Raw genomic sequence first — 24490 nt, 5'->3', positions numbered from 1 at the left:
CGAGGAGTTTGGAGATCATTTAAAATTTGGCTCCCAAGTTATCAGAAACCGAAAAGTAAGACCCTTAAGACCACATGCAAGCGTCCATATACCCTGTGTACCGTTACCACTTTTTGTTGTTTTCATTTGTTGAATAAAAAGCATGTGATATGGTGTAGCCACACAGTTCTAATTTAATAACAATATAGTTTTTAAACCAAAGTACAGAACATTAAGTACTGAAGTGGAATTTGTGTGTGGGGGGGAGAAATAGATCGTTTATAATTAATGAATGAAATGAGAAATAAGATGAGTTTAATAATGTATTGGAAGATTCAGATTTGGGTAACCAGGCCCCCTCTGGAGTGTTATAATTAGAACCTACATGCCTTAAAGAAGTGTTATTGATGTAATTAGTATCTGTGCTGAGGATAAAATACCCACGGTACGGAAGACGTGCTGTCTGCCTACGGAGAGATCAGCCTCACGCTGCCTTGTGCAAGCAGCAGCAAAGGGGCCATGTGCTCTGCGGTTTTCTGCCCTTTCACAGACGTCGCCTGATAACAAGCGCGTGGTGGAGAAAGAAGTGCCCACTACACCAGGGTGCAGGTGTCCTGGTTCCTACACGTTAAAGCAGCAGCAGGGTTGGAAACGGAGCGCGGAGGGCCTTCCCGGTCCACAGTCGGACCCGGGCAGTGAAGCCCGGCTGTGGTTGGGCAGGGTCAGATGAGCCTGCATCGTGGAGGTGTCACTGTCAGGGCTCCAGTAACAACATCCCGGACCTCGCACCCCAAGGCACCCCGCAGTCCTTATCTTCCAGGCTGGAGGTCACTGGGCGGAGGTCAGGGTGTTGGCCACCCTGCCTGCCACCTTCTTCTTTTTTTTTTTTTTTTAAAGATTTCTTTATTTTTATTTGAAAGGCAGCATTATAGAGCTAAGAGACAGATCTTCTATTCACTGGTTCACTACCCACATGGCTGCAACAGCTAGAGCTAGGCCAGTTCCAAGTCAGGAGCCAAAAGCTTCTTCCAGGTCTCCCACGTGGGTGCAGGGAACCAAGCCTTGGGCTGTCCTCGACTGTTTTCTCAGGCCACAAGCAGGGAGCTGGATGGGAAGTGGAGCAGCCAGGACATGAACTAGTGCCCATATGGGATCCCAGAGCAATAAGACGGAGGATTAGCATGTTGAGCCACTGTGCTGGCCCCATCAATGTACTTTCTCAGCTAATCATTCAGGTTGGCATTGTTTTTGACGGTCCCCCCCCCCCCCCGATTTTGTCTTTTCTACTAGATTATCTTCCTTTTCAGCTATATTCAGAGGGCCCAGTATGTACTGAATCCTGGCCTCTCATCACTTCTTGGTGGAATTCTGCTAAATCTTCATAATCTTCTGCTCAGTCAACAAACAGCTCAATCCTGTGTTCCCACCCAGAGTTATTATCTCAAGAGAAGCTTCGAGAAACTAGGTTTTTGATTCTTGCCTGTGAGATTTTTCTACGTGAGAGCACAGAACCACAAGAGAGAGTTGAACACCACGTTCGTTTAATCACATTCAGCCTTGTTTTTTAATTCTGAAATAATTACAGTTTGGCAGGCGGTTGCACAAACGGAAGGGAGACAGAGCAAGCCAGCTGCCCTGGCGGCTGCCTCCACAGCGGGCTCCAGTCATCGGGCCGGCGGCCGCCAGGGGGCGCGCGCTGCGCGGGCTGGCACGACCGGGGGCGGGCCCAGGCCTCCAGGCTCCCATTCCCCATTGGACGCAACCCGGAGGCGGGGATTGGGCAGCCGGGCTCCTGTCTCCAGGGAGAGCTGAGCAGATGCCGGCTTGTGCACGCCGTGGCAACATGTCCGCGTGGGTGGCTTGGGCCCGGGGTTCAGGTGGCCTGGTCCCTTCCTGGTCACGGAAGGGACATGCTTCTCTGAGGAGAATGGCACGCTGCTCCCTGCCCCGCTGTGTCTTGTCCTCGCGGGGTTCGAGGTGTGTGGGTACAGGTAGCAAGGCCGTGCAGCTGTGCCTTCCCTGCGGAGACCTCGTCCTCACCTGGGCACCCCACTTGAGAGCACCCCTCTGGCCAGTCACACCCCGGGACAGCTTCTGCACGTGCTGTCGTCCCTGGGCGTCATGGTGTGGCTTCCCTCACTGGTGCACTCTGTTTTCTCGGCTGAGTGAGATTCCCTACTTGTCTGGCAGAGCCTGGCTGGTTCCTTTCCAAAGTCATCAGAGGCACGTCCCTGGCGCCGCTGGTTCCTTGCTGGTGCGGGACTCGGCCCTGCATGCCTGGGGCTGAGCTGCGCGCTTTCTTGCTTGTGGGCAACGGAGCGCTGTGCCTGACTTCTGGGGAGCCTCCTCTTGCCTTTATCTGTTCCCCCAGCTGTGGCTGGTGGGGCTCGGCATGCTAAGGCTCTGTCCTTCCTCTTCCCACTTCCCTTTTGGCCTTCTTTGCTGCCAAAGATGCACGTGGTTAGATTGTGCCCACCTGAGTCACCCAGGGTGACTTCCTGTGTCACAGCGTGTGGCCTGCCTGCCTGTCACAGCATCTGCGAGTCAGGTGGAGGCTCTCCAGGGACCCTTTGGGGTGATGTGCCCCAGAATTTACCTGTAGGAAGATGTTGGATTGCTTCCTGTTTAGAGTTATTATAAATAAACTGAATTCTTTTATTTTTTCTAGATTTATTTATTCTAGTATTTGAAAGAGTTAGAGAGAGAGAGAGATCTTCCATCTACTGGTTCACTCCTCCCACCCCCAGAAGACTTCATTGATAGGAGCTGGTTCAAAGCCAGGTTCCAGGAGCTTCTTCCTGGTTTCCCACATGGGTGCAGGGGCCTAAGTCCTTGGGCCATATTCTGCTGCTTTCCCAGGGCATTTACGGAGAGCTGCATTGGAAATGGAGCAGCTGGGACTTGAACCGGTGCCTATCTGTTGCTGACACCACAGACCATGGCTTTTCCTACTGTGCCACAGTGTTGGTGCTTGAATTTTTTTAAGTTAAGTAGATACTTTTTTTTTAAATTTATTTTATTTTATTTTATTTTTTTTATTACAAAGTCAGATATACTGAGAGGAGGAGAGATAGAGAGGAAGTGGAGCCACCGGGGTTAGAACCAGCGGCCATATGGGATCAAGGCAAGGACCTTAGCCACTAGGCCACGCCGCCAAGCCCGATACTTTTTTTTTTAAAGATTTATTCATTTTTATTGCAAAGCCGGATATACAGAGAGGAGGAGAGACAGAGAGGAAGATCTTCCATCCGATGATTCACTCCCCAAGTGAGCCGCAACGGCTGGTGCTGTGCTGATCCGAAGCCGGGAACCAGGAACCTCCTCCAGGTCTCCCACGCGGGTGCAGGGTCCCAAAGCTTTTGGGCCGTCCTCGACTGCTTTCCCAGGCCACAAGCAGGGAGCTGGAAGGGAAGTGGAGCTGCTGGGATTAGAACTGGCACCCATATGGGATCCCGGGGCATTCAAGGCGAGGACTTTAGCCGCTAGGCCATGCTGCCGGGCCCAGATACTTTTTTTTTTAAAGATTTATTTCATTTTATTGGAAAGTCAGATATACAGAGAGGAGGAGAAACAGAGAGGAAGATCTTCCATTTGATGATTTCACTGCACAAGTGGCTGCAATGGACAGAGCTGAGCTGATTTAAAGCCAGGAGCCCAGAGCCTCTTGTAAGTCTCGCATGCGGATGCAGGTTCCCAATGCTTTGGGCCGTCCTCGACTGCTTTCTCAGGCTACAAGCAGGGAGCTGAGTGGGAAGCAGGGCTGCTGGGATATGAACCAGCGCCCATATAGGATCCTGGAGCATGCAAGGTGAGGACTTTAGCTGCTAGACTGCTGTGCTGGGCCCAGATAGATAAATTTTCTGAGAATGTTTATTTGTAAGGCAGACGGAAGTATCAGACACATAGAGAGATCTTCCATCCCCCAGTTCGTGCCCCAGATGCTTACAGCAGCTGGTGCTTACAACAGCTGGTGCTAGGCCAAGCCAAAATCTGAGCCTGGAATTCCATCTAGGTCTCCCACGTGAGTGACAGGAAGCCAAACTCCTGTGCCATCACCTGCCACTTCCTAGGCATAGTAGCAGGAAGCTGGATCTGAAGCAGAGGTGCTGGGATTCAAACCAGACACTCTGGTAGGAGATGACAGTGTCCCAGGCAGTGTCTTAATGCACATTGCCACAACACCTGTCCCTGCTATGGACAACTTTCTATAACATGGTGTATATGTGGCTTGCACTCTGTCTCGTTTTGACAACTGATGTTTTCCACCAACCTCGCGTTCCTGAGAGCTGTTGGCGTCCCTGTGTGTCCACCTAGGGTCTCTGTAGGACCGTTGGATTCTGTGTGACCAGTGCCCAGGGAGCTGTCCTCTCTTCCGTCCTATTTGGTCTTTCACCTGTCACAAAGCGCATTGGTTGCTTGCCCTGTCAGTGGACACTTGGGTCGCTTCAGCAGCTGCTGCTACAAGCCGTGCTGCTGTGAGCCTCCGTGGAGATCTCTGGGTGGGTGGGAGGAAGCGCCTTGTACAAGCTTAGGCCTGTAGGAGGGCAATTTCTGGTCAGAGAGTCTACCTCATGTCTGTTGCAACTCCCTATTGTTGAATGGGTCCCCAGGCCCCTTTCATGCCTTCAGCAGTGATGACAGAGCCATACGTCTCTGCCAGTTCTTTTTAGCTTTGGACCCATTTCAGTGTCTTTTCCAATTGGGGCTGATCTAGAATCTAACCAGAAAAGGGGGTGAAAGGTGTCTGGTAAGTTTTCATCTGTATTTTCCTGGCCACGGCTCAGGCATGCACACTCCCCCATCCTTGTCTTGACCCCTCCGCAACTTCTCAGCATCTGAGGGACCCCTGCCTCCCCCCCCCCCCCTTTCCCAGTTCAGCAGGAAGATTCAGGCCCGACAACTGAAATTTGGTGTCTGAAATTACAGGATGTTCCTCGGGCTGCTGTGTTTCCATGGGAACAAGTAACAGTCATCCTTCGTGATTAGGTGGTATCCATGGCAACCAAGCCAGCCGCATTTGAATGAAACTGATTTTATTTATTTATTTTGCAAACACACGAAGGTTAAAATGCAGTGGCTTTGCAAGATCAGAAGGTAGCCTGGGATTAGGGGGCTCGGCAGGGCGCTGGGTAGCAGTCAAGGACCACCAGCTTGTTTTCTGGCTTCATTTTGCAGACTTGGTGACCAGGAAGTTACGTGGAGGATACGCTATGGGTGAGGGAAAGAGGGCTCCTGGGTCACACACTGAGCTCTGAGAGAAACTTGTAAGAGGTTCCTGGGTTGTTTGTGCTCTGTTGTCGCCAGGTGTGCCAGCTTCCTGCTGGGTGATCTCAGAGGATTCACTTACCCTCTCTGAACATCTGTGGACACCAGCTGAGTTGCTCTGATCTTGGGAATCACAGCATCCCTCCATGGGAAAAGTTGTGCCCTGGGTCAGAGGGACTGGGTCAGAGGCCGTGGGCAGTGGTGCCAAGCCCCTGAGCTGCAGCTATACAAAGGACTCTTGTTTTGTGGCGGCGGCGATGAGGAGCGGAGATGCCCCGTGCTCTTGTTCGCTGCCTCGCTGGGCTTGTGATAGGTCAGGAGCTCAGAGACGGACAGGTGTTAGCCGTGAGCCACACAGCCGAGCTCGAGTTAAATGCAGTCTTCTAGCATCAGCCTGGGCCTCTGCCTCCACTTGACACCGCCGTCTCCGAAGAAGCCTCAAGTGTGCATTTAGGGGGACGGGTGAAGAAGGCTCAGGTACACTCCGGCTTTGTCCCTGGAAGACTTCTGAGGAAATCACATTTGCCTCTCAACACCTCAGCTTCCTCATCTGGAGAGTGGAGCTTAGAGCAGCTGTCTGGCTTGTCTTGTGGGATTGCATTTGGAAGGGTCTAGAGCATGTACTTCTCCGCCAGGACAGTGTTGCATCTAGACAGGCAATTCGTTCTGGGGGCGGAGGATGAAAACAGTGTAACCTTTCGTCCCATAAAGCCCATGAGACAATACTCAGACACCTCTCTGTATACCAGTGGAGTTACAATTGGATGGGGGAAGGCTAGGACTTGCAAAGATTCCTTAGCGATGGTGAAGACTGCCCTGTCCCGGTTGCCAGCAACTTGTGAGGCTTTGGTGAGCTCCAGCCTGGGCGCTTAAACTGGGTGTCAGGTCAGGAGAGAGCCCGGCCAGCTCCTATCTCTCTCTTTACCCTCAAGTTCAATGTGACCAAGGGCAGCTGGCAGCTCCTCTCCGCAGAGCCTGGTTTCTCATCTGTAGGTGGAAGGGCTGAGATCTGATCTGCTGGAGCCAGGTGCAGGTGCCACACAGACTCAGGTGGGTTGCAGAGTGTTTAACCAGATGGGCTTTTTCTAGAGCGATGGCAGCTGTGGAGGTCCAGGGGTTGGGAGCAGCGCTAGAACCTAGAGCTTGTGACATGTAGGGTGATCCAGAGAGAGCCTCAGGAGGAGGGCAGTGGGTGGGTCGTGGAAGCTGAGGACCTGGGAGAGGGGGTCCCCAAGATGGTGGTCGCAAGCTTCAGTGTGGTTGGACAGCCAGCCCAGCTGTTTCCTCCCTCGCCTGTACTCTGCTGTGGCTCCCTGTTGGCCAAGCCCAGTGGCAGCCCATGGTCCACAGACACAGTCCAGAAGGCGTCCGGGTTGGCACACCGGAGCGGGAGGCAGGTGGGGCGAACAGGAGATTCCGGGGCAGGACCAAGGTTCCCCTTCCAGTTCCCCTGCCCTGTAACCTCCTTCCTGGGATCCTGCCTTTTTGGGGGCTTTTGAATGAATTTAAGGCTATTTGGGGAACATCTTGAGAGCATCTTTGCCATTGACCTGTTGGGCTAGGGGATAATGAGCAAGTTCCTTTCCCCCTAGTCTTGGCTTTGTCATTGGTAAAATGGCAGATCCAGTATAGCAACCTCTGAGGGCTTCCTGGCTTGGACCCTGGAGGCCACTGGCGTGGTTATGGGCGGGGCTAGGGGATTCTCGGGCTTGGACCCTGGAGGCCACTGGCGTGGTTATGGGCAGGGCTGGGGGATTCTCGGGCTTGGACCCTGGAGGCCACTGGCGTGGTTATGGGCGGGGCTGGTGGATTCTCGGGCTTGGACCCTGGAGGCCACTGGCGTGGTTATGGGCGGGGCTGGCGGATTCTCGGGCTTGGACCCTGGAGGCCACTGGCGTGGTTATGGGCGGGGCTGGGGGATTCTCGGGCTTGGTCTCAGAGGAGAGGCAGTCTCACTGGGTCCTTGCATTCTACCAGGGGACTCCATGTGCCTATTGCCTAGAGATCTAAGGGCTCACCTGCCCAGAAAGGGGTGAAGTAGTGGCCTGATGTGTGCACCTGTATGTGTGCGTAGGGCTATGCATGTGCGGTATGCACACATGCACAGGCGTGTGCTCAAGCATGGGGTACATGCACGTGCATGTTTAGGTGTGCAGGCACCGATAGGAGTATGTGTATGTGTGTAGTGTGTGGTTGCACGCATGCAGCGTGTATGCATGCACGTGTAGGGCTGTGCATGTCTGCATGTAATTCAGTTTGTTTCCCCACCTGAGCCCTGAGCACTGCTGTGTGTTGGTGCCTTGGCTGGATGCTGGGACCTGGTGGCCTCAGGTGTGCAGGAGCCGTGGACATGGAATTTGGATACGCCTGGGCCCTCCTTCCTGTCTTGCCACTCACTGTGCTGTGTGCCTTGAGCCTGTTGCCGCTTTAGCAAAAACAGGCCTAGCACAATGTCCCTAGCACAGTGTCGCATGTGTGCCCCCTCCCCCCATGCTGGCTCAGAGCACCCCGCCCCCATGCACAGGTGACACATGTGAGAGCTCAGGCTGCTGCTGGAGGAGGCTGGGAAAGCTGGAGGCAGCAGGGAGAGCGTGGGAAGAGATTTCCTAGGGAAACCTCCAGAAAGAGCGGCTGTCCCTTGAGTGGGAGCAGCAGAGATGTGGAGGAGGGGTGAAGCAAGTTCGAAGGAGGAAGTACTGGGTAGGGTGTAGAGGGGGTGCAGGAAGCAGCAGGGATCTTAGAAGTCAGAGTTGTCTTGGGGAGGAGGCTGGTCTGGCAGGTTAGCCATGTCCTGGCACAGGACTTACCGGCTTGGCCATGGTCAGGGTTGGGGATGGAGCCTGTCCCGGCTGGGGGAGGGGCTCAGGCCTACATGTCCTTCCATGCCCCTGTGGTCCTGACCCAGTGCAGGACCAATTGGCCCTGAAATGCTCAGTGCTGCCTTCCCAGAAACCTGCTCCTCCTGCCCTGAGCCCCAGCAGTGCCGCCTGTGCTGTGTGCCGCCCCACCTCCATCTCACTGTGTTCCTGTCCTGGGTCTGGGGCACACACGGGACACTGTCTGCCTAGACGGGGTCGAGTGTATGTGCTTGTCTGGGTGTGTGCCCCTTGTTCTGCACCCCTGTCTGTTTACCGGAGCCAGGGACCCCTCTGCTTTGTTCCTTTCTTCCCTCTGGGAAGCGGCAGGTCTGTCCCAGGTGCCCCCAATGCACCCAGCTCCCTGCAGGGCTCTGAGGAGGCAGGTGGGGGTGCAGCCTGCTCAGACGTGGGTGGTGGGAGTTCCACAGGCACACTTGCACGCTGTGCAAATGAGGGCACTGAAGGAAATGCAGGCCTAGCTGTTGCTACAGGAGCCAGAGGGGGCGGAGAGCTGGGGGCTGGTGGGGTGCGCCAGGGTTTCCTCTAGGGTCGGTGGGCTGGGTGGGGGGAGGACAACAGGAAGGACATCGTCTCTTGGGACTCCAGCCAGGGAGTTTGTCCCTGCTCAGCCCCACAGGAGAAGCAGCAGGGAAGGCCTCCAAGCACTAAATTGGGAAGTTTCTAATTAAGGAGCTGTCACCATGTTTTTAAACACTCAGGTTTGGGGGCTGGCATTGGGGAACTGGTTAAGCTGTCCCTTGTAACACTGGCATCCCATAACAGGGTGCCATTTCAGGTCCTAGCTGCTCTGCTTCCCATCCTATTTTCTGTGAATGCACTTGGAAGGCATCAGATGATGTGCCCAGGACGCGGGCCCTACCACTGGCATGGGAAACACAGATGACATTCCTTGTTGGTGTGACCATTTTGGAGGGTATACCAGGGGGCAGATCTGTGTGTACGTGTGTGAGCGTGCCTTCACGTGCATTTTTAAAAAGATTTAATGGAGAGTTACAGAGAGGAGATACAGAGATCTTTCATCCTAGGGTTCACTCCCGACATGGCCACAATAGCCAGAGCTGGGCCAGGCTCAAGCCAGGAGCTTAATCCTGGTCTCCCACATGGGTGCAAGGGCCCAAGCCCTCGGGACCACCCTCTGCTGCTTCCCCAGGCATATCAGCAAGCGCTGGATTGGCAATGCAGCAGCTGGGACTCTAACTAGTGCCCACATGGAGGCACTGACACTGCAGGTAGCAGCTTGACGCCATAACACTGGCCCCCTCTCTCTGCCTTTCCATCATTTAATCTTTTTTTTTTAAAGATTTATTTATTTTATTACAAAGTCAGATATACAGAGAGGAGGAGAGACAGATAGGAAGATCTTCCATCCGATGATTCACTCCCAAAGTGAGCCGCAACGGCCGGTGCGTGCCGATCCGAAGCCGGGAACCTGGAACCTCTTCCGGGTCTCCCACGCGGGTGCAGGGTCCCAAAGCTTTGGGCCGTCCTCGACTGCTTTCCCAGGCCACAAACAGGGAGCTGGATGGGAAGTGGAGCTGCCGGGATTAGAACCGGCGCCCATATGGGATCCCGGGGCTTTCAAGGCGAGGACTTTAGCCGCTAGGCCACGCTGCCGGGCCCCGTTTAATCTTTAAAAAACAAAAGATGGAATTGTAGCCTTTTGCAAGAAGCTCAGGGGCTGCACTGACCTCCTGTCCCAGGGAGTGGAGTAACAGCTATTTCCTTTGCTGCTGTTCCCTTGTTCCCTGCCTGGCTTCTGCAGGTTGAAAAGCTTCAGGAGAGAAAATCCAAGTTAGAAGCCCGAGGTTCCAGACTCTTAGGTCTGGAGGGCTAAAGGAGGGCCTCTAAGCTGGCTCCCAAGACAGCATCACCTGCTTGCTTGTATTTCTCCCTGGACAGGGAGCTCACTACATCACCAGAGGTGTGGGCTTATACTAAATGCCTTGGGGATTAAAAAAAAGTCATGATAACATGTAGAGTGTGCACTTTGCCGTTGTAGTCGTCTTGGATTGTCATGAGTGATGTGGCATGTGAATGTTTGAGTCCCTGGGAGCAGAATCCCAGGGCCTGTGCAAACTCAATCTTGCAGTTTTGTGGGAACCTGTAGGCTTGTCCTCAGTGGCTGCACCATTCGGGAAGTGTATGGGGGTGGCAGGAGCATTTGTTGCGGACCTGACTGTTCTCACGGACCTCTTTCTTCCTCTGTCAACAGAGTCCCCCCAAGAAAGGCCAGGCTCCCGGCGCAGCCTGCCCGGCAGCCTCTCCGAGAAGAGCCCCAGCATGGAGCCCTCAGCCGCTACCCCGTTCCGGGTCACGGTAACTATCTCTGCCTCACCACCACCGCCACTGCCACCACCATCACCACCTGGCCCCGGGGGCTGCCCCGCGAGCCCGCGGCCCTACGGACTGGGAGTGCATCCAGCCTTCCCTGCCCTAGGTATCCGATCCCTCAGTTGTCCCCTCTCCGGGGCTCAGCCCCACTCCGGGGGGCCGCACGGGTCCCGCCATCCTGCGAGGGAGGGGGCAGGTGGAGGGCAGAGCCCTGGCAGTCACTGGCCGGGAGGAGAAGAGAGCGCAGTGCCAATCTGAAGTCAGGAGCCGGGAGCCTCCTCTGGGTGTCTCACATGGGTTCAGGGACCCATGACTTTGGGCCATCCTCTAGTGCCTTGCCAGCTCACAAGCTGGATCAGAAGTGGAGCAGCTGGGACTAGAACTGGTGCCCATAAGGGATGCAGGTGCCGCAAGGTGGAAGACTGGCCTGTGGAGCTATTGTTTTGGCCCCTTTTATTATAGTTTAAAGCAGCTTTATGGAAACGGGTGTCACGCTTCAAGCCTGACAGAGCGTGTTCTCTGTGATCACATGTGTGCATGTGCACACAGACACACACATGGAGTTTTGGGTCCTGTCACTTATTCATTCAGCAAGCATGGTCACGCAGTCCTCTCTCGAGTATAGACACCCGAGATAAGGAAGAGTAGGATCTGGAGAGGAGATGGGGCTTTGGCTGCTCTAGGCGCACACCTCACACCTTGCCACAGCTGTAATTGGCCGCTGTGTAATTGCTAGCTAGCTCCTGTGGTTGCGTGCTGCTGTGTCTCTTACACCCTGCTCTGTGTGTGTTGCGGGAGGAGAGGGCCAAACTGCGCCTCCCAGGGCTTGTCTCCCAGCCTTACCCCATCTGTGTGAGGTCTGTTAGGAAGGGTGTGCACACCCAGAAGGCATCTTAGCCGCTCCTCAGGACAGCCCCACTTCATGGATGAGAGTGACAGCTGGGAAGGGTGGGCGTCAAGGTTCAGTCTGGGGCTGTCGGGGGCAGGCACTGCAGAGCTCATCGGTGGGAAAGCGTGCTCACGTCTTGGCTGTGTGACTGCGCTGGTCATTCAGCCTCTCTGAGCCTGTGTCCTCATCAGCTGAACAGGGAGAGATGGCCCTGCCTCGGAAGAGCTGAGCTGAGGGCCCTTACGAGTGTACCTGCCTGGGGCCTACCTACCTGTGACAGGTGCTGGAGTGGCCACATCCACCATTAACCTCCAACTATGGAACAGTCAAAATTGGGGAGGAGTTGGAGTGGGGACACAGGACCCAGTGTTTGGGGACGGTCAGATGTGACCCTGGCCTGAACCCTGAGCCCATGCAGGAGCGGGAGCCCCTCCAGTGTGCACTGCCAGCTCTGGGCATGCGTACTCCTGCCCCCTCTTATGCTCCACTGACTGCCGTGCGTTGTAGACCCTGGAGGGTGCTTGGGGAACATGGTTTAGCCTGGGGGAGGCAGGGGAGACAGCACAGAATAGAGTTGACAAGTGCCACCTTGTGCTGTCATTTCACACCCGGATAGCGGAGTGTCACTGCCTCTCACTGGGCACTGCCCCACCCCAGGGGAGTGGGGAGATCAGAGCCTGTGGATCAAGAGGGGAGGTCCCTGGCGTTCGCTCTGTCTACCTCTCCTCCAGGATGGACAGCATGGTGGGCTGGGCTTGTCTGTACTTACCTCCCCCACCCCAAACCATTGCTGCTTACAGCCCCCGTGGCACCTCCTCCCCCCTACCCTGCCCCTGGGCTCCCTGCCAGCCTCAGTTCCTCTGGGAGAGCCTCAGTTTCCCACTGTGTGAGGTGAGCATGTGCTTTGTAAGGCAGTGCCCTTTCTGCGCATCCAGTGGATGTTTAAACCCACCAGTGCAGTAGCTGAAGGAATGGGCTTTTGAGCCAGTGGACCTGGGTTGGAGCTTCCCAGCCTCAGGCTCCCCACCAGCCTTGTGGAACCTTCCTCCCATGGGGCGGGGTGTGGCCCAGGCTGGGGGAGAGGGAGGCCCCTGCTCACCACTGGCCTGCTACTTCCTGCGCTTGGCCAGCTCCGTCCTGGGATGCCACAGGTACCTGCAGCACTTGGGGCCCAGGGCTCTTAGCAGAGGTGCTGAGCTGCACCTGCAGCCTGGTGCTGGGGGCGTGGCTTGATGGAAGCTAGGAGCTGGCATGGATACAGGTGTCCCCATGAGGCCCTCGCCTCCCTCTCTCCCTCCTCTGCCCCCAGCCCCTCCCGACGACCTTGAGCAGTGCTGGCGGTGGGGAAGTGGGAAGTGGCAAGGGCTCTGGGAAACCTGACAGCCAATTGATCCCTCGTCGGGAGGTTGAAAGTGGAGAGCTGTGTTTGAAGGTTTAGCTGAAATCGGGTCTCAGGGCTATTTTTCGCAAGGTGGAGAAGGAGAAGTGTCAGGAAGGGGAAGACCCAGCGGGCTAGCAGGAGCCGCAGAGAAGCTCTGCACTGGCTTGATTACAGCTGCTTCTAGAAGCCAGTCCTTCCATAACTCTTTCACCAGGTGTTGGGCTGTAGGCATGTTTCTCCCCCACCCCGTGGATGCTGTGACAGAGGTGTGCAGGAGATGCTGGGGCAGAGCTGGCCAAGGTCCAGCTGAGGAGTCCCGGAGGACAGATCTTTGGGACAGGCCTTTGAGGGGTGTATAGGAGTTTGTCAGGGCCAAAGGGAGCAGCCAGGGTCCCCGTGTGCTTGTGTGTAGGATCCTAGGGGCACGGGGGCTGCGGACTCTGGGGAGGAGAATGGGCATTTAGCACAGAGCTGTTTCTCATGTGCACTTTGACTTGAGGCTGTGACTCCTTGTGCAGCCCACTGGCAAGTGGGCCGTGTTAGCCGTGCAGTCTTGACTGACCGAAATGGATTGTAGTGCTGGACCCTGGATCGGGGGACCCCGGTGGGTGTGTCTGCTGCCTCTGGATGGTGCAGGGAGTTTGCTGGCAAGGCCAAGGTCCCTTGCTCAGTTCAGCCATGGGTGCTGGGATCCTCCAGCTGGGCAGCTGGCAGGTGTGCAGTTGATGAGAGCTGGCCCTGCCAGCTTTGGCTCCTGCCCTGCCTGTATCCTCTAATACCCAACTGTGCTAACCCGAGGGAACATACCTGTCATTTCACTCTGTAGGACTAGGCTAGGTCCCCTGTTGTTGCAGTGGGAATGGAGGGAGGTGGGCATCAGGGCGAGATGTCTGGGGTGGCCAGGGCAGATGGAGGTGTGGGGTTGGAGTCCCCTAAGCTGGAGTCTGGGCCAGAGCCAGGGCCTGGCCAGGAGTGGACTCCAGGTTTGCTGGGGCTTGGAGGCTGTTTGTCCCGCTCACAGCAGAAAAGCAGTTTCACTGTTTTCATCAATGTATTCTGTTTGTTTGAAAGGTAGCGTTAGAGGGGGGGGGGGGGCGGGTAGAGAGAGAGGGAGAGAGGCAACAGCTAGGAGTGAGTCCATTGACGTCTGGAACCAACAACTCCATCTGGGTCTTCCAGGAGGGTGCAGTGGCCCAAGCACTTGGGCCATCCTCTGCTGCTTTCCCTGGCTATTAGCAGGCAGCTGCATCAGAAATGGAGCAGCCAGGATTTGAATCGATTCTTGTATAGGATGGTGGCATTAGCTTTACCAGCTAGGCCACCATGCCAGCTTCATGGATTTGGGAATCAGGTGAAACAGCTGGTGGTCGGCAGGGGAGCGGAGCGAGGCTCCTGTCCACGAGTCTTGCCTTGGCCATGAGCTCACTGCCTCCCACCTTGTTCTGCCTTCAGTTTGTTCTTTAGTCAAATGTTAAGAATGTTTACGTTTTTATGTTCATATATTGGAAGGCAGAATGAGATGGGAACGAGTGGGGTGGGGAGAGATATCAACATGTTCCATCGGCTGGTTTACTCCCCAGATGTTCACAGGCAGGGCTGGGCTAAGCTGAAAGCAGGAGCCACATGGGTGGCAGGGGTCAAGTCCTTGAGCCATCACCTGCTGCTTTCTAGGTTGCATGAAGCAGGAAGCTATGTCAGAATTGGAGCATCCAGGACTCAAAAAGGAACTTCTATATGCAGTGCAAGTGCCCTCACAAGGCCTCAACCAATGCATCCTGAGGCCAGCCTCAGTAAAACTTTCATTAGTACCTACTGTCCAGCAAGGTCTGGGCTGGACCCTGAGGACCCAAAGAGGATCATGCAGAGTTGCGTTCGGTGGAGGAGTTGGCGAGGGCTTGATGAAGTCATCTCCAGCTGCTGCAGCTGCTGCCCAGGCTGGGAGTGGGAGACAGTACAAGCTGAGGAGAGCAGGCACTGGGCATCTTGGAGCAGGCAGAGTGGCAGGGACGGGAGACCTGTCGCAGTGGTCAGAGCACACTGAATTGGAGGCTATTTTAGGGAGGGTCCCCAGAGAAGAAGGGGAGATGAGCCAGGGAAGGCCGCAGCACACCCTGCGCATGCCGTGTCCTCCTGAGCAGCACAGATGACCAGTCCTAGAGGCCAGGAGAAGGGTACACAGGTTGTCAGGAGTCTGTCCCTGGCCCTAGTATCTGTGCTTAAGCATGCCTGGTAGGGGTGTGAGAACTGAGGTAGAGAGAAGCCCTGGGAAGTCCCAGTGTGGTGTGTGGCTCAGGGAACACGAGTGGGGAGCTTGGGGGCGTGGAAACAGGAGAAACGAGCCTCTGTTCCCCCTCCTGCCCTTTCTGCCTTGGCGTCCTCAGGGGTGCCTGCACCACGCCTTCTCTGCTAGCACCTTTTCTCCAGCCCTGGACTCTGAGCCTATTGGGAACAAGATAAATTGGTCCCACAAAAGTAAAAATGTCAACTGCCAACTCCCAGTTTGTTGCAAGGTTCTGTAACTGGCAGGTGGGACTGCTCTTTGGGGCCTACCTTCCTCTCTTCACACCACTTTTGGGTCTAGTGGGAGCAGGTGCAGTTTCCATTCTCCCAGCCACTCACCTGGGATGGAGCAAGATTTGAGTCTTGGCCATCCCCCTCCCTGCGTGAGTCCATATCAAATACTTTGCCCACAACCCCAGGGACCTGTACAGACCCCTTCATTCCGCACATCTCATTCACACCCCAAGCAGCATCACTCCCCACAAAACTTGCAGGCTCAGCTGTGAGGTGGGAAGGTGCTGGTGCTGAGGGGACGAGAGAGCAGGTTCCCAGCCTGCCAGATAGAGATGGAGGGAGCTGGAGGAGTATGTGTGTGTGCGCAGAGTGCTTTTCCACCAGTTGGGGGCAGCAGAGGGCAGCAAGTGGACGCCTGGGGGCTCCTCTGGTGAGAGTCGAAGTCCCAGAGGGGGTTTGTGTGTGTGGGAGTGAAAGGGGGCCACAAGGAGCAATGCAGAGCCCACCACCACTGGGGCACCTGTCAACAGCTGGACCTGGCATGGATGGCCAAGTTGCCTGGGCCGAGGTTGACCAGAGAGGTGGGGACAGAGGCAGACTTGTGTTGGGAAGAGAGGTACAGGGTGAGGTGGGCCAGTGTGGAGGCAGCTAGACATGCGATGGCCTCCAGGCTGGGGCCAGCAGCTGCCCAGTCACTGCCCTCTTTGGGTGGCCTGCAGGTGCTGCTTGCACACTCACTGTTGCCTTGGGAGGGGTGGGGATGAGGGTCACCTGGGGCTTTGCTGTCTGCTGCCAGGAACCGTGGGGCCTGGAGTGCACCAGCCCCCGGTGTAGCCAGACCCTGGGCTGCACTGTCCACCAGCATACGTCTCATTCAGTTCTTACAGCCCACGAGGCAAGGGACATGGCTGTCACTTTGTGAAGGTGGGCGGAAGGTGAGGGCTGACTCCCTGGCTCTACCTGCTATGATGGATGAGGACTCAGAGGTCCAGAGAGGGCAGGTGTGTTGGCCTAGGTCCCACAGCCAGGAGGAGACAGAGCCAGCCTTGGAACCGGGGCCTCCCTGCTTCATCTTGTCAGGGCAGGAGAGAGCTACTGAGTCTCTAACCCCTTCCACCCTGCCTGGGGTGCTACAGCCCCCATCCCCCCACCCCGGAGCCCACCCCGGGCCTGGGGGTGTGGTGGGGGGTGGGGGCAAGGCTCGGTACCTTGGCTTCCCCACATTCTGCTGCAGCAACAGCATTTGGGTTGGCTTGTAGCTGTCGTCCAGTCAGCATCCCGGGTTGGGAGGACTGCTTCTGCAGCCAGGCGGCCGTCTGGGGGGTGGCAGCCAGGACACGCACTTCACACGCAAGCTCCTGCATCCGGGTGAGCAGCTTCTCCTGTGGAGCATCTAAGGGTCAGGTTGGCCCCCCCCCGCCCTGGCCCCCCCCTGCCCTGGCCCCCCCCTGCCCTGGCCCCTCCCTGCCCTGGCCCCCCCTGCCCTGGCCCCCCCCTGCCCTGGTCCCCCCCTCCCTGCCCTGGCCCCCCCCTGCCCTGGCCCCCCCTCCCTGCCCTGGCCCCCCCTGCCCTGGTCCCCCTCCCTGCCCTGGCCCCCCCCTGCCCTGGCCCCCCTGCCCTGGCCCCCTCCCTGCCCTGGCCCCCCCCCCCGCTCTGGTGCCTGAGAGTGCCCACACTGCGCTGCTGCAGCCCTGGCCCAGCCTCTGCACCTCGGGGCCCGCTGCTCCTCCTGACCCTCGTGACTTGCTTTGCTCTCTGCCTCGAGAGCTCCCTGTTGTGCTCCGGAACCCTGTTCTTCTCTGTGAACCCCCTCACTTCTGGAGGCTGCCTCATCCTGGAGCTCTGCCTGCGTCCTGTCTGTAACTGAAGGACCCATCAGGTGTCTGCCTTTCCCACCAGACGCTGGAGACCTTCTGGGGACTGGTTCTGATTTGTCTGAACCCTGGGCATTAGAGCCAGGCGTCCCTGTGGCAGGTACTAGAGGGGCTGTGACACACATATAAAGGGGTGATGGGAGAGCAGAGGCAGAAAAGAGGGAGTGCAGGTGATAGGTAGCCCCCATGGGGTGTGTGTCTGAGGCCAGCATGGCCAGCCATTTTGAGAGCAGAAATCAGGGCTAGTGGCCTCGCCTCCCTCTGCCCCTCGCTCTGCAAAGCCCCTGCAGGAATGCAGAACTCGTGCCTTGAAACTGACCTTGATGTCCCCCTGTGAGCTCCTGTGAGCCTCTGGGGGCCAGCCCTCTGAGGTACTGCTGGTCTGTAGATGGTAAATCACCGAGGAGGAAAACAGCCTCTCCAGGGTTCTCCCAGAAAGGTGCCCGGCGGGGCACTCCAGAGGGCAGAGCAGGGCAATTTGCCTCTGTGGAAGCTCCTCAGAGCCTGAAGCCTCACCAGTAGCAGCCCTGTTTTGGGCAGGTCATTGTCACCCAGAAAGTCTACCACCTGCGAATGGGTGACCCAGGAAGCACGTCCATGCTGGAAGGGACCCTGGAGACCAGCTAGACCTGGTTACAGGTAGAAAACTGAGCCAGGGAGAGGCTAAGGTGCTGGGTGAGTCCTTATCCTGACGGGCCAGGGGATTTTTACAAGGGGTACTTCTGGAAGTCTGTGGAAAAATGAAATCTGAAGTTTGTTTCAGTGCAAACAATAGTGTTTGGGGCTTGTGCATCATTTGTTCAGGATGTGCGTTTTCCACAAACTTTTTGAAAACCTTGTGTGTCTGAGCTTCGGGCTCAGACTAGAGGACCTGGAGTGAACCCAGCTCTGTTGCTTCCTGGCTGTGTGGCCTGAGCACATTGCTTGCCCCTCCTGAGCCCCTGTCCCTGCTGAGACAAGGGCAGACTCAGCCCCCCACACCCCCACCCCCTGCTCTGGGCAGCTGTGTGTCCTCTGGGGCTCAGCTCATAGGGTCTAACTGTGGACCTGAGGTTGGAGTAGAACAAGCCAAGGGGGTGTCTGTGGCCGGCCTTGCCTCGGACGGGCTTGTCAGGATAAGGCCAGTGCCGGCCAGACTGCATATCCCTGCTTGGTATCTGTGGGTCGACATCTCGGGATGTGCGACTGATTCTGTTCACTGACCATGGTCCACTCATCCTGGCCACTGGCAGTTACCAGTCGGCTTCACTTGTGTCCACCCTGCCAGCCCTCCTTGGGACTAGGCATCCCTCTGCCTCTTTCTCTGGGATCTCAGGGTCCCGCAGGGGCCTCCCTGACCTGGATGTGCTCTGCTCAGGCTTAGGTGTGGGGCGTGGAACTTGGAGGCCAGCAGGACCTCTGTCCTATCTCTGCACCTTGGCTGGTTCTGTGTACTCGCATGGGATGCCTGCTGTTTTGAGGTAATGCGTTTAAAAGCTGCCTCCTCTGGCAAGCCCACCTGGGTTGCTCCCAAGTAGAATCATTTAAAAAGCTTCACGGAGCCTGCCAGGTGTCTGGCATGGAGGTCTCAGACTGCCACTGTTCTGGGAGCCTTTGTAGTCCAGTGTGGATAGGAGGCATTCAGTAAATGTATATAAGTAAATGATTACAAGGATGCTAAGGAGGCCCTGCCTGGTGTGGGGTATAAGGTGAGAAGAATCCCAGGTGTTTGAGGTCCCTTGGGCAAGAAGGCCTTGCATTGCAGGTGCTCCTTCTGGCTCTTGACTGGCCCGAACCCTGACAGGCAAGGGGAGCAGTAAAACTGATGACAATGACAGCTTTGATGAGTTAGGACAGCAGTTACTGTCTAGCGTATTCCAGAAAACTACTAAGTTCTTTACCTGCATGTTCTCATGGAATCCCCTGGGAACTGCTGTTGTCCCCCACTTTCCAGAAGGGAAGGAAGGCACAGAAGGTGGGGGTCACTGGCCTGAGGCCTCAGAGCCAGCAGTAAGTGGGAGAACGCTCTGCTTTCTCCCCGCTTCAGAGGTAGGATGAAAATATTTTCAGGGACCTGGGGCACCCATTAGGCCCTAAAGAGTTAGGTCAGGTGGCGGAATCCCATGTGGGAGCACCTCAGGTGGGAAGAGAAGTGTTAGGGGCAGGGCTCTCTGACTCTTGCCAGGCCATGAAGCATCCAGGTTCCTGCAAAGACAAGCTTTCAAATGAGAGCGAAGCCAACAGGTGGACTTGCCACTGCAGCACATAGAGCGGGGCGGGTGGCAGCATAGAGCCTTGAGTTTCCCATGGACTTCTGGGCTTCCAGCTCTTTAACTGTACTGGACCATGGAGCCTTCCGACTCTGGTTCCAGCTGTGAGCATTGGTGGGCTGGTGCCTTTGGCCTGTGGGCCAGCATGTCTGGGGGTACTTGTTTACAGCTGAGTGTGTCCGTTTGCGGGCTTGTTTCTGAGTTTCTGGTTCATTTGTGTGTGTACATCCACTGCATACATATATTCTTGTGTATGCTTAGCAATGCGTGCATGTTTTGTGTCTGCATGGAGTGGTGGTACACATTCCCGTGGAGAAACAGCACTTACCCCAGTTCAAGGGCAGGCATTCATGCAAATGCATGCAGGAAAGACAGGCTCAAAAAGAAAGGCATGTGTAGGCGTACGAGTGGGCGGACTTGAACTCGTGTGTGTTCTGGCCCCGTCTGTTTCTCCATGTCAGCGTATTTGGGTGTTGTTTTCCAGGCTGTATTTGAACACAAGAGCAACCCTGGAGTGTCAGGGCCCAGCCTCTTCTTGGAGCTTCCAACAAAGGCTCTCGTGGCTCATGAGTCAGTTCTGTCTGCAATCCAAGGAGTCTGGCTGCCTTCTGCAGGCAGTCTGGGGTGTGGTCTCAAACATTCAACACAGTCCTGGTGTGGGATCTCAGAAGGTTCTGTGGGCACAGGGTGGACATCAGAGGGACACCCGCTTAATCCTGGCTTAACGCGCTCCTCTCTTTCACCTGTCACAGTGTCTGATGTTCCACCATTACTGAGTCACTCCCCAGCTGGGACCCTCTTTGATGATGCATGCCTCCTAGAGGAAGGGACCTGGCAGCTTGCTGAGGGTGGGGCTCTGGAACCAGGGGAAGAAGAAGAGGAGGAGGAAGAGGAATTGTACATTAGAATGACACATCAAGTAAAGCCAGAGAATGCCCTGTACTGTTTGTACTAAGCCTGAGAGAGTCCGGCAGCTGCTCTCATTTTATGGAATTGTTGTATATTCTTGCAGGCAAGGAGCTTGGTGGTCACTCAGCCCAGTCCCTCATGCTATGGTTGGGAGGACTGAGGCCTGTGGTCAGGAAATGCAGAGGGCCTGGGTCCTGAAACGGCAGAGCACTGGGCAAGGAGCAAGGGGACCTGGGCTCTGTTGTCCCGCTGTGAGTCAGGGCAAGTCTGGCTGCCCTGGAGGCCTCCAGGGTCTTGTCTGTGCCCTGTGGCCATCAGCCTGGCTCTGCATATGACCCAGGAAGCAGGATACCGCTGTCTGCAGCTCCTCTCCAGTACGTCTGCCATCTGTCAAGGTGTCCAGTGTGTCTCCTTACCTGGGCCGAGAGAGATGGCAATATCTGGATGGGCTCTTCCCCTCCCATTACTGTTTATTTAGATATGCCTTTGGCCTCTGGGGAAAGCACCAGAATGATCTTTGCAGAGACACCTGCGCAGTTAACCTCCCTCTCTGCAGGTTCTTCAGGTAGGGGCCTTTAAAAACTGCCGCAGAAAGAGTAGGGCATGGGCTGAGGGGGGCCCACAAGAGTCTGTCTTCTTTGTGAACACTGTCTAAAATCCCAGAGTGGGCAGGTACCTCACCTGCAGTGACTCAGGGCTGGTTTGCTGCAAGAGAAGGTGATACAGGCAGGCATGAAGGGTGGGGGCAGCTGGGGCTGGGAGCAGGAGCTCAACTTTGACTGAATACTTACCATGTGTCAGGGTGGTGGTGGTGGTGGAGGAATGTCCCAGGTGGTGCTGTCTCCTGGGCCTGGGTGAGTGAAGAGGCTGGGCAAGGCCTCCCTCCCTGAGCCTGTGAGTCCCCAGGGGTCAACCTGGTCCTCTCCCGTTCTGCACTCCCCTCTGGGCTCACCACAGTGCCCAGCACTGGATGTGGAGCCCCAGGTATTCCGAGAAACGGTCCTGCCCCTCTCAGCAGGTGAAGCAAATGGCTTCAGTTCTCTGAATCTCCCATTTCTCTACCTGAAAACCCAAACCACTGTGAATTCTGAAGAAGCCCATGTCCTCCCAAGGACTCCTGATAAGAGACCCTGGAAGCGCCCGCAGGCCTCCCTCCTGGGGCGGGAGTGCTCAGTGAGTTACCAAGCACCTGAGACTTGGCAGAACAGGCGCTTGATGACTGGTCATTTATCATCATCATCATCTCATGGAGTTGATTGAAATGGGTGACTGCAGAAACCATGTGTCTGGAATTCTGAATGGCCTTCCGTGGCATGGCTCAGAGAGCCTCCTGGAGAAGGAGTCACATGTAGGGCCAGTTATCAGGGTGGGGGTGGGAAGGGTGGCTGGCCACAGTGCTTCCTTGGGACTGCCCTGTGCTTTGGGTAAAAGCTCAGAGGACCCGTGAAGCACCTGGCAGTGTGGCCAGATGGGCAACCAGCAGGAGATAAGCTGGTGCTGGTGGCACCAGGCAGTGACTTTGTGCAAAAGCCCTGGGGCCCTAGTTGACCTCAGCACAGTGGCCCAGCTGCCCAAATAGTACTTAAGAACACAGGCTGTGTTAATGGAGGCAGAGGGCCCCTTCTGGGGAGGGAGCGAGCTTGGTCCCCATGGACTGTGCAGGCTGCTCGCTGAGCCTCCGACAGCAGGCCCCGCTCCAGTGAATGGAAGCAGAGGCCCCCACCTGAGCAGCCCTGTGCACTTTGTACTTGGAGAGACTCGGAGGTTGCTTTAGAAAAAGCACTGGCTTCAAAGACTTCAAAACTATCAAGCTGATGTCATTCAGCGGCTCAGTGATCGTTTTGCGAGCCTGTTCATTCATGGCCTTGTGTTTACTGCTAGGAGACCTCCAGGCTCCTGAGAGAGGCCACGCTGCTCTCCCTACCCCATGGCAGCTGCACACCCCTTGGGGTTGAAAAATCCAGCTGTACCGCATCAGTAGGGATGAAGATGAAGCTGCCAGCTACTGCTAGCTGCCTACCAGTGACTGCTTTATGGGCAATGCCTTATCCCGTCCTTCCCACGATCTCATAGAGTAGGTATCTTCATTAGCCCAGTTTACAGATGGGGACACTAAAGCCTTAAGAGATCTGTCTAGTCATTTGCTCACAGCTTGCCTCAGTTAAGATCTGAACCGAAGTGAGTTTAGCTGCTGAAGGGCAGGGTCCGCTGGTGGGCTCCTAGAGAAGCTGGGATAAAGGCAAGTCCTGGGAGGGGGTGGGGGAGTTGTGGTTTGGGAGTCAGAGCTGCAAGAGTGGTTGAAGAGAACAGGTGTGACTCTCTGGACCCAGTATGTTATTGAAAATGGAGTGTTTTCAACAACCTGGTGTGGGGATTCCCTGTGAGAGTAACATTTGGCTTTCGTTGAACACTTGAAGCTACGCTCTGAGCCTGGAGCAGTCTTTCTCTGCAGCTGATAATCATGGAAGCAGCTCCCCCTGCTCCCCATTTCCCAGAGAGGTGAGGGGCCTCACCTGGCCCTGCAGCCGGTTAGGAAGCCTGCAGGCCTACCTCCAGCCCTCAGCAGGCCCCAGCACAGCCGCAGGAAGTGGCCACCTAGAGCTCTGCTGTCCTGGGAGGAGGCACTTTATTTGCCCCTGGTTAGGTGGGCTTGGATCTAGAACAAGACTCCCTGACCTCAGGACCAGTGCATCCCGCTGCCGGAGTTGGGGGCTGAGCTACCTCTGGGAGAGAGAGCCAGTCCCCAGGGCCTAGCAGGGAAGGGACCTCAGAGAGTCCTGGCCCTCTGCCCCCTGGAGGAGAGGAAGCAGGCCTGCGGGGCTGGCTCCACAGGGCCCAGGTGAGCTTTGGGAAGTTCTTCCCACTCGCTAGGGCTACGTCACCCTCCGAAACACTACCTCATGGTCTGTGTCCCCTCCACCCAGCTGTGGCTCTCTGCAATAGTGACATTTTGCTAAGCCTGTCATCTGCAGGGACACTTGGCTGGTCCCTTGAGGGAGTGGAGGTATAGCATGCCGGCTCAACAGGAATCCCTTGCTATGTTCTGAGCCCCCAACTTCTGCTCGCCTTGCGGGAGGTACCTTCAGGGTAGGCTTCCTGGAGGGTCTGCTGCAGCCCTAGGGCTGAGTGGGAAAGAGGAAATGCCATTCTGCTGCCTAGAGGAGAAAGAACTTTCTTGGTTTAGTTCAGCAGGTTTAATAAATGCTACAGAATGAGACGTATCCCTGGATCTTTGTACCACACGGGGTGTAAAAATGGCAAAGTTTCCATCAGTGTTGAATATAATCAACCAAGACCAAGTACAAGCCCAGTGGGAGAACTTGCTCGATAGTAACACCTGTGGAAGATGCACCTGGCAAGTGAGCCAGGTGGCAGCCCCTTTTCTCCCACACCTGGTCCTGGGCCTGGTCTGGGAGGAGGCCCTCCTAACCATGCCGAGTGCTGCCTTGGTCAGCCACCGTGGCTTCTCTGTGGGTCACCGCTCTGTAGGAGTGTCCTTGTGAGACCAAATGTCAAAGAGACACTTGACCAAGGGCGGCTGGTGGGCTACAGAGGTGGGAGGCATTGGGACCCCACTGCCTGAGTGGCCTCTCTGTGGGCTTTGGAGGATATGTCAGAGGCCACCAGGTGGCCATACCACAGGAGAGATCGGAGGGGGAAAGTGGGAGGAGAATGGACAGCAGCTGTGGCATTAGGCCCAGAAGCTGGGGATCCCCTGACAAGTCACTTCACATCTCCAAGCAAGGTTCCTCACTTCCTGTCGTCCTCTGTTATGCATGGGTGACCTGACATCCTCGCGGTCAGATATTCTAGGGTGCTGGGACGTTAGCAACAGATGTCCACCTTTCCCCCAGGGACATCTTGTGTGGTGGGTGAAATGTGGTGTCCAGATGTTATGCAACGTTGACTTCAATTTCCCACCCATTTCCGGATTTGAGCCTGGCATGGGTGAGACCCTTGAACTTCTAGACCAGCTCTCCCTGGGGGTTCCCCCGCTTCTTCTCCTCTCCCCACCCCTCCCGGCCCCGCGAAATTTTCTTCACCCTCAAGCTGCCTGTAGGGCCCAAGCCCAACAACGTCCAGACTGTGCCCCTTGAGGCGCCCACCTGTCTCCTGTCTCCCCTAGACCAGCTGCTTGGGGGCGGGGCTGGAGGCTCCGTGTTCAGTGCACTGCAGCCGGCGGGCAGGTGGATGGACTGAATGCATCCTGAAACCCTCAG

The 24490-nt window shown here is 56.1% G+C and overlaps 1 protein-coding gene across 10 annotated transcripts in view; it reads left to right on the top strand.

The window, feature by feature from the left end:
* The window catches only part of DAB2IP (DAB2 interacting protein), a 165077-nt gene that overhangs the window by 68990 nt on the left and 71597 nt on the right, over positions 1–24490 (top strand). For 9 of the 10 annotated variants that reach the window (XM_058672233.1, XM_058672228.1, XM_058672229.1 and 6 more), the window contains exon 2: positions 10336–10439. In XM_058672233.1, the coding sequence (XP_058528216.1) occupies positions 10336–10439 (104 nt within the window). Of the gene's footprint in view, positions 1–10335; positions 10561–24490 lie in introns of those variants that run through there. The other variant, XM_058672234.1, reaches the window with a different exon arrangement.

Source organism: Ochotona princeps, chromosome 14 (assembly GCF_030435755.1).
Source record: "Ochotona princeps isolate mOchPri1 chromosome 14, mOchPri1.hap1, whole genome shotgun sequence".
Taxonomy (NCBI): Eukaryota; Metazoa; Chordata; class Mammalia; order Lagomorpha; family Ochotonidae; genus Ochotona; species Ochotona princeps.
Note: the sequence above shows the minus strand (reverse complement) of the source record. Positions and strands in the feature narration are given on the sequence as shown.